The sequence below is a fragment of the Sphaeramia orbicularis genome, chromosome 16 (assembly GCF_902148855.1).
Source record: "Sphaeramia orbicularis chromosome 16, fSphaOr1.1, whole genome shotgun sequence".
Taxonomy (NCBI): Eukaryota; Metazoa; Chordata; class Actinopteri; order Kurtiformes; family Apogonidae; genus Sphaeramia; species Sphaeramia orbicularis.
Window position 1 is genome coordinate 39,166,117 of NC_043972.1, and position 9,505 is coordinate 39,175,621.

A 9,505-nucleotide genomic window follows, 5' to 3' on the forward strand; every position below is an offset into this window, starting at 1 on the left:
TATCACACAGAGATGTAGATTTACTGATTATTCTTTTTCCAGGACCAATAAAGTGGACCCCCTAGAAAGAAAACTTAAACTTTACCCCTGGTAATTATCAAGGCATGAACCAGTAGACCAGGCTGATGTCACTGTTGCCACGTTCTGGAAAATGTTGTGGGCTTTAATTCATTCTTTGAGGGACCGGCTTGTCATATCACACAGGTGGGAGGAAGCCCTATTTATTTCACAGTAAAAAATTAACAGCAGAAGGAAGTTGTGCTGTTCAAGTGCAGAAGGTGTGTATGAAACCCCAAAGGACAATAAGGTGAACTCTAAGACTAGCAGCACACTTCAATAAGATGTCTCTTCCTCAAAAGACTGGGGGAAGATAGACCATCTGTTTAGTACACTGTCAAATACTGGCATGTTCCTGTTCACATACTTAGTAAAAGATGAATAATGAAGCAGTTTGTCAAAATAATCATCTAGTATTATTGTGTTAATCCTCTTAAAGATTGCAGATTTTACTGATTTCTAATGCCAGCAATTTTATGTGTTAATGACACATGATGTGAAGTTTTTACACACACACATATATTTTATTATTAAATATTTGCTTATATACTGTTCCCTTTTCAGAGTAGTTGTGTTTTTGTAGCTCACAAAAACATAATAGATATGTAATAATACAGTAAAAGTCAAATCTTTGTCTTGTGCGGTCTTTCGTCTAACTCGCTTTTTTTTCTTTTTCTCTCTATGAATGCAAGCAATGTGCAAACAGCTCCTGTAACTTCCTCATTTACGCTTGTGGTTTCAGACTGACAAAGCAACCCCTATATGCTGCACTTGCCATTTGCTGCCTGCCTTCATTTTCACACTGACTGAGGCAGCAGTGATGGCAGACACAACTGCTTTGCCGCTTCAACAGCTTATTGCATCGTTGGACGAGACTTGTTTGCCCAAAATTCTGCAGGTTTGCTCTGGAGTGTATTTCCAAGGTTGGTCTGTTTTTTGTTGTTGTTTTTTTAAATATTCATAGACAATTAAAACTGTGATTAAAAAAGATCTGATAAGCTGAAATGATAAGGTCTCTGCAAATGTCAACATCTCCTATGTGGTTTTTAGGCATACAGTTTATATTGTTTTCTAATCAGTAGAGTAATGAAACTAAGAAACTCCATCATTATGCTTAAATTTGACATTCTTTACTCGATTATGTTCATTTTATGCTACTTTATACAGCACTAATTCTCAAAGGGACATGTGATACAGTGGTACTAGAATATTTATTTAACACTTAACTTATGTTATATTTATTACACACATTCCTTTAATAGTTCTGTAGTTTTACACAGATGCTTTCACTTCTAATACTGTATTTCTTCATTTTCTGGGTGTGTGCATCTGTCTCATATGCATTCAATTTTGGCCTTCCTTTAACCCTGCATTACAACACAAAACAGATCTATTTTGCAAATGATTGTAAGAGATACATTTCATGTTTACATTATTATGCGTCATGTACAGAAAGTATGCTAAGACCTTGATTTATTTTGCTTTTTTTTGTTCCTTTTTATTTCAAATTCTTGTTTTCTGTTTCAGGGTCTATATATGAACTGTCAGGGAGTGAAGTGTGTTTTTCCACCGGAGATCTTGTTAAAGTTATTGGTTTAGAGCTCCAGTCAGTCTGCTGTGAAGACATCAGCAATAATGAGAAGTTTGACCTGCCGATTAACCACACAGGTTTGTGGAATTATAAAAAACAGTTACTTCTGGGTTTGTGGTGCCATTAATCATTTACACTTGTTGCTGTTTATCAGGGTTGTTCAAGGTTGTTCCAGAGGAGCTGCCGTACAATACAGTAGAGGAGATGTTAAAACTCAGACCCGTGGGCCTGGAGTCCTGCCTTCCCTTCACTTTCAGCAGTCGTACCAAGATGACCTTTGGCAATTTCACCCTGGGTAGTGGGAGAGCCTTGACTGTGCTCTCCACTGAGCAGCCTGAGGGCAAGGAGGGTCATGTACGCTGCCATATTCAAGGACAGCAGGAAGCCTCAGCTGAAGTTTGCATCCCTTTTTCCACCAGAGGGGAGTTCTATGAGCGTGAGAGTGAGGAGTGCTTCACCCTGCAGGAGATCATGTCATCCTCCTGCCTAAGGAGCCGAAAGTTTCGCTTCATCAACAAAACTAAAAGTGAAAAACCACTTATCCTCACTCCAGTGTACCAGGTCCATGCCATCATGAGCCGTGAGAATAACTTTTTTTTCTACTTTTTTACAATTAACCCTACTCTTTTAACTGAACCCTAAAAAGAAACTTAAGGCCAAAATGTACATATTTATAATAATAATAATAATAATAATAATAATAATAATAATAATAATAATAATAATAATAATAATAATAATAGCTTTATTTGTGTAGCACCTTTAAAAACAAAGTTTACAAAGTGCTTTGACAGAGGGCACAACAGCAGGATACAAGAAGAAAGTAAAAACACTAAAACAGAAGCAACACAATAAGAAAGATGTGTACAACAAATGCAAAAAAAATATGGTACTTTGAATAAATTAAGTGAATTGGAGTAAAGAGGGCAGGGATAATGTAACATGATGCTGTTAAATCAATGCAAAAATGAATAAATGAGATTAAAAAAAAAAAACATCATGTATGAGAATATAAATTAGTAATCAAACAGGATAAAAATCACATTTAAAAAGTTAAAATTAAAAATTAAAAAGGGACAGACATCACATAAAAGCAAGTCTATAAAAATGTGTTTTAAGAAGTGATTTAAAAGATGTCACTGATTACGCAAGCCTTATCTCCTCGGGCAGGCCGTTCCATATTTGTGTTATTTTGAAAGGAAACATTTTCAGGTTTTTGTGTTTAGCATGGCAGATAAAATACAAGCGCTGACCTTCATTAGTGGAGCATGACTCAAATATATCCCTAACTCTTTAATGTGTCCCTGATGTGTAAGATTTAGTGGAATTGAGGAGGATTTATTTGCAGAAATGGAATATAACATTCATAATAGTGGTTTTGGGGTATAATCATTGGGAAATAAGGATCATTGTGTATTGATTATTTTACGAGTTATATTTGTCTGCAGAGGGAGTGACCTCTACAAAGCAGATTATGTTGCATTGCCATATTTTTTGATGTTTTACAGCAGGTGCTATCCAGAGTTAATGTCACTGTGACTGACTTAAAGCTATACTGTACAATCTGGCATTTTTACACTTTTCTTTTATAATCTTAAAATGTTCCTAATTAAGCATGTGGCAAACTAAAATGTAAAAGAAATCCACCAGGTTTTGAAACTCAAAAATGTTTAATTCTCATATACTTCTGATAAAAGTCTGATCAATTATTTTATTCCATCCTAATAAAATAATTGGCCGAGCCTCCTGTCAGTCATCCGTTGCTGTAGTCCTGCATCAGATACTGGTGCCTCTGAATCTGATGTTTGTCTCGCACTGCTCCTCCTGTCAAGGGGTATGAATGGATAGGACTCAAATGCACGGTGTTGAAGGGAAAAAACAGATTGATTAAGAGAAATATCAACCAAGGGGAACAAACAAAAAAACTCAATTGTAATAGTCAGAGTCTGGTGAAAGAAGGATGGAGATAAAGTTCAGGAGTCAGGCATACTTGACTCCACAGACATGTCCATCCAAAACTCAATTTTTACGACCACGGGACTTCGCGTACATGTACATGGTGTCACATAATGTAGGATTATGCAAGATGATAAATGTATCAACTATGAAACCTCAAATGTCAACGAACAGTGCGTGGAGTCTGCGCCGCTCACAGTACAGCACAGTCCGCCTGACTCTGTGGTAGCTTTTATTGTAGGTGATGAGGTGCAGTGAAGACAATGATGCAGCACTGCACAGACCAGACCCTTAAATGCAGGGTCTCCTAATGATAAAAGAGCCCCTGCTGTGCAGCAGGTGGATGATGGTGTGTCTTATTGCTGAAGGAGGGTCTGCGGCCATGCTGAAGTGGACCGCACCTTCACGTCTACCTCAGCTCAGGCAGGGGGAAGCAGGCAGGGCTTTGGAGGGAGGCGGGTTGTTCATGTTCAAATTTTTACTAAGTGCTGTGTGACATGCCTGATCAGTAGGTATAGCTTTAATGCAGAGTGGACTAACTGTCATCTTAGCTAAAAAGATTAGAACCGTCAATGAAAATATTCACTGTAACAAGTGGTGCCAGGCACAACAAACCCTGCCCCTCACATGTATTGTAGTTTATTTTGGTGTCGATCCAGCTGATGTCAGCATAGACATAGACAGCACAGACAACTTTCGGCCACTATAAGTAAATGGGGAAAAAAAAGATTTTAAAAATTCAAAATAATGTGAACTTTCACCTACTTTTCCCAAAATGTAATCACATCTATTCTGGGTCACTGGCAATATATAACTCAGTTTGGTATGAATTCAATCAATAATTTGGCTGCTAAAGTGTTAATAAACAAAGAAACAAACCAAACCAAAAACAATACCCCTTGGCTGCCCTTCGGGGGGCGGGGCAACACAGGACTTTTGTGGGTTCTGTAGCCACCAAGAGGCAAAGACCTCAACTCCAAAATGAAGCCAGTATGGGAGTATCTTAAAGTTGTAATACCACTGACAGTAACTTTTTTCCAGGAGTCCTTTCAGTCAAATACATTTTATTTGGACCCTCTAATAAGGGGTCTAGTGGTTCATCTTTCAATTTTTCTGCTGTTAAGCAGATCTCAGGTTAAATAGGCTTTAATATCTGCCATGCCGTGCTTTTATTAACGGTATGAGGGCTCACTCATTTGTTGGACTGAGTTTCGGTTTACTGAATAGAATTTTTCCTAACAGACTGCTCTTCTTGTTAATAGGTTCCGCTATCTGTAAACTTACTTTTTTATGCAGTAATGGATGAAGCTAACTGTTTCACCAAGTCAGTAAGCTGCTGATTAGCATTAGCTCACCTCTGACCCCTTGAATTCTAGCAGTTCTGGACTGTTTGTCCAAGTATGGTCACCTCTGGCACCAAAAAGCCAACATGGCAGTGGCCAAATCATTACTGGTTAAAATGTATTTTCATTAAAGAGTTTATAATTATTGGAACTTTGCACGACATCTTGTACTTTCAGTTCACTTAATTTTCTTGAATGCCTCAGCTACATTTTCTTTCCTTTTTTCAGTGAGGAAGAACATTTTGAGGTTTCCGTCCAGCTTAGAAGTGGATGTGATAGATGTCACCAATCTGTGTAAGGATGTGGACTTCATCACTCCTTTCAGTCTCACTGAGGTCCTCTCCCAGCCAGATGAGTCCTTCCCTGCAGTAGTGGAGATACTGGAAAGTCCAGAGAGTCGGTCTATGTTTAAGTGCAGCTGGCTGCCAGACCTTATAAAAGACACTCACCTGGTTTTCCATAGGAAAGGAACCTCAGCCCTGGTTTTAATATCCAGCTTAAAGAGCCGCAAGGTGCAGCAGTACTTCCTGGTTTCTGAGCAGTATGGTGGTAAATTTCGGAGGAGGCCCAGAGAGTTCAACTCGGTGTATGAGATGTATGTCGCTTCAATCAATGTACCAGGCCTGAAAGTCAGTGTGACGAGGAACTGTGAGGAAATTGAAGAGGAAGGCCTGCCTGCGCTCAGCGTGGGGGAACAGCTGGAGGTCATTCGGTGTGAAAGGATGGAGCTGCCATGTGGAAGTAATGACAAAGAGAAGCAGACTGTTGAGGCACTTTTCTGCTATCGCATCCCAGAGGCTGATGAAGAGGATGATGATGAGGATGACAAGAAGGAAGCTGTCCAGGAGAGTAAGGAGGAAATTTACTTACCTTTGTACATGCAGGCTCACTTTGTGGAGGTACTCGCTGATAGCAAGAAGAAGTACAGACTCAAGGAGTTGGGGACTAAGTTTAGTTTACCCCTAGATGTTAAAGTGATGACCCGTGACGCTGAACTTGAGAACGATCCACTTGTTGGGTTTCCGTGTCTCAGAATAGAGGGGGCCATGGTGGAGCCAACCATCCAAGCAAGTTTTACTAACAGTCCTGATCAGTGTTTTGAGATCCCCACCCAGTGGCTCAACATGTCTGTCTCCTTTACCAAAGAACCTCTGCCATGGTTGGCCGGTCAACCGCCAAAGCGTAGAGTGGATTCAGTAACAGAGGTGACAGATATATTCTTCTATGAGTTCCGTAAGCAGGGTAATTCAGATGATGCTCCTCCACCTCGGCCACCAAAGAGGAACCTGTCATCTTCAACAGCTCCCAAAAAGTCTAAATCCTCCAAAAAGAGCTCATCCAAGCCAGAGAAGTCAAAACATCGACTGGATAAGAGCATCCCAACAAAAGAGTTAGGCGAATTGACTTTAAATAGCAAAAGAAGACCCCCAGCACCCCCACCTCCTGTAAGTACATATTTTCATGAAATGCACACATCACATCGGTCAGACTCATCAGACAGCACTATGTGAGCACACTTTCATTTTTGCTTTGATAAAGAAGTAACTTGTTTAATTATCATATTTATTTATGACTTCCTTTTAATGTCCAGACTACATCAGAGGATCAACTTCCTCCAATCATACCTCGTAAACACGCAACGACTGATGGGAAGTCTCACAAAGCTCTGCCAAACACCTACGTGAGGATGGAGGACTCAAAGAAAAAAGGTGCTGTACTTTCCTTCCAGTATCACACAGAGTTCACCCATGCAGGCAACAGGAATATGAGTTTTCAAATTGCCAACAAATCTCACAGAAAGAACAAAACCCAGCATTACTCAAACTTTTTCAACTTCCCTATAGTGCCCGTGGTATGTTACCAGACAACCCTTTTCCTGCGAAAATGCAGAATGTACTGCATTTTTAAATGTTTGTCAGTGTGAGTTAATTTGCTGGCGACAGGTCTATGTATTTGAAGGAAATTATCAGTTATTTTAACCCAACATCAAGAGTGATTTCAACCTTAATGGATGGGACAATAATATCTACAAAAGATGATCCCACTGGACAATCTCTTGGTGTCCATTGAAGGAAAATACCAAGAGATCAAAACAGACAAGAACATTGAGAATGTCAAATGTTTCTTAGACTTAGACTTAGACTTAGACTTAGACTTACTTTATTGATCCACACAATGGGGAAATTACTTTGTTACAGTAACAGCACAAGACGTAACAGGCTGCCGGCATCCCCGGCGCCATAAATCTTGACAGAATAATGCAAAGCACAAGTATAAGACATCATACAGTTTACACACAGTACACGTGGACACATGCTGGAATTTTTTCATGGATTTAAAGGGATTCGGGGGACAGTGTGAATAATTAGGCTGACAGCAGACGTCAAGTGGGGGGTGGGTGGGCAAGGGGGAATGGGGGATGCATGAGCTGTGTAGGAATTGTGGAATGTGTGTGCTAAGATAAGAGACACCAGTGGGTTCGCTCTGTCCATAACCTTCAGTCTTATCAGTCTTATCAGTTCAGCCACTGTTGTCTTGACCATGGAAGATGTTTTGACTGCAGTGGGAGTGAGAATAGAGAAAGAATGTGCTGCTTCCTCAGTTCCCAGGGGAAATAATTTAGACCGCTGGGGGAGACTTGATTGCTGCATAAATTTGGTATAACTTAATTTTTGTTATACCTGGCCTCAGCATTCCTTAGCACTTTCGTCCAGTGAGGTCTCTACGCAATTCCTCGATCTTCTCCTTGAGTCCGGCAGATTGACGGAGCCCCTCCATGGTTGCCCTCAATCCCTCCGCGGACTGACCCGTGATGTAATCCAACTTCTTATACGAGTCCCCAGCCCGTCCGGTCAGGTCTCGCACACTCTCCTCCGGTTCTGGTTCTATTGCTGACACTGAAAACTGATGCATATTAAAGCTAAATTAAAATTCATTATTTTCAGTATATTGTTTTTAATCCAAAGGTCCGATGGACTATTGGTATCAGTTGGCGTCCGTCTGTCTGTCAGTCACAATGACTTGATATTTGTTGTGGAACATCTTTGGGATAAGGCCTACCAAGTTTGTTAAAAAAAAATTGGGAAATATTGATTTTTGAATTTTTTATGAATTTTTGAAATTTGAAAAATTTCCATTGGTTTATAATGAGACATATTTCAAAGTGCAATAACTTCAAAACAGTCGAAGATGTTGATATAATTACTATTGGCAATAGATAGGAAGTAACATATGGGCTTTCCTTTGGTGCCATGAACTTTGACCTTGAGTGACCTTGAAAGGTCAAACAAATGTTAATTAATGTCTTTAATTAATGTCTGCCGTTGGACAACAGGACCCTTGGTTCTATTTTTTTCACTTTAAATCACAGTGGTACAATAGTTTACTGTATTATATTAATGACCTGAGGTTTATTTAGCTTTGCACAGGAACAGCAGGCTTTTTCAGATCATGTAGTTTTTCATTGTTGCTTGAGCACAGACTTCTACTTTTTACAAATATAATCAATATTTGTCAAACAAAATAAATTACATTATACTACAGTAATACACATGTGGTGATTGGTGGTGTAATACAGCTTGTGAGTGGTTTTTCAATGCACTTGTTTATGAAAAGAATGATTACGACTCCAGGCTGATTGTCATTACACTATTCCATTTTTCAGTAATCATTCTCTTTTTTTTCTTCAGGGTCTTTCTGTGATGCCACAGCAGATGTGGACAGCGACCACGACTATGAAGACATGAATGATGAGTTAGCTGAAATGGTGAGGAAGGCGCAAGAGAATGTGGCTTTCTACTAAACCTCCTCATTTGTTGTGACTACTACATCACACATAGGCAATGGACCCTGAAAAGGGTGAGGAAACCGATGTATTGTGGTTTAAAGTGGTGCTGCTTCGGGTATATTAATTGCAGTTGCACTGGGTATAGCATTTTTTTAGATGTTACAGTGAGTACTGTTGAATCTATAAAATCTTCAAGTCACAAAAAGGCTTATTTTCAAACTGAGAATTTATTATATTTTTAATCATGCTGGATTATTTCATGTCAGTTATCTGTGAGGAACTTTGACATTACTTGTGAGATGTAAAGGCTCTGTTGTTTTGTGAATAAACAGACAGTACAGTCAGAAAACCTTTGCGGATATCAATATGCTACTGATAAAAACATAGCACTGGCTTGGTCACATTTAGTAGATATTTAAGCAATTTATTTTTGTACATTCTAATTTACTGTAAATACTTGACTCAGGGCTGTCAAACATGTGGATTGTGGGCCAAAACTGGCCCGCCAAGGATTCCAATCCAGCCTGCAGGAAGAATTTGGGAAGTGCAAAAAGATATAAACTGTCAAGGGTGTCAAACTCGTTTTAGTTCAGGAACCAGATGCAGCCCAATGTGACCTCAAGTGAAATAATAGTATAATAATCTATAAGTAATAAAAACTTCAAATTTTCTTCTTGGTTTAATGAAAAAAATAACATTACAGTATGAAAATATTACATTCAGAATCTATCCTTTTGCAATAAAATTTGAATAACCTGAACAAATATCAAC

General features: G+C 39.1%; 1 protein-coding gene across 2 annotated transcripts; it reads left to right on the forward strand.

The window, feature by feature from the left end:
* The first annotated feature begins 838 nt into the window (after positions 1 to 838).
* On the forward strand, positions 839 to 9,483 carry themis2 (thymocyte selection associated family member 2). Of its 2 annotated transcripts, XM_030158093.1 has the most exons (6): positions 839 to 980; positions 1,585 to 1,725; positions 1,803 to 2,228; positions 5,176 to 6,392; positions 6,539 to 6,656; positions 8,637 to 9,483. In XM_030158093.1, the coding sequence occupies exons 1-6, from the start codon at positions 878 to 880 to the stop codon at positions 8,747 to 8,749; spliced, it is 2,118 nt and encodes a 705-aa protein (XP_030013953.1). In that variant the 5' UTR covers positions 839 to 877; the 3' UTR covers positions 8,750 to 9,483. The 2 variants fall into 2 exon arrangements, with proteins under 2 accessions (XP_030013953.1, XP_030013952.1); XM_030158092.1 differs by lacking the exon at positions 8,637 to 9,483 and having other exon boundaries at positions 6,539 to 7,998.
* Positions 9,484 to 9,505: the final 22 nt, after the last annotated feature.

Excerpts from the sequence above, each read along its gene's own strand:
- themis2 (XM_030158092.1), top strand. The coding sequence starts at position 878 with ATGGCAGACACAACTGCTTTGCCGCTTCAACAGCTTATTGCATCGTTG. Across the intron at positions 1,726-1,802 it reads CCTGCCGATTAACCACACAG|GGTTGTTCAAGGTTGTTCCA; the intron begins GTTTGTGGAATT and ends GCTGTTTATCAG. Across the intron at positions 2,229-5,175 it reads GGTCCATGCCATCATGAGCC|TGAGGAAGAACATTTTGAGG; the intron begins GTGAGAATAACT and ends TCCTTTTTTCAG.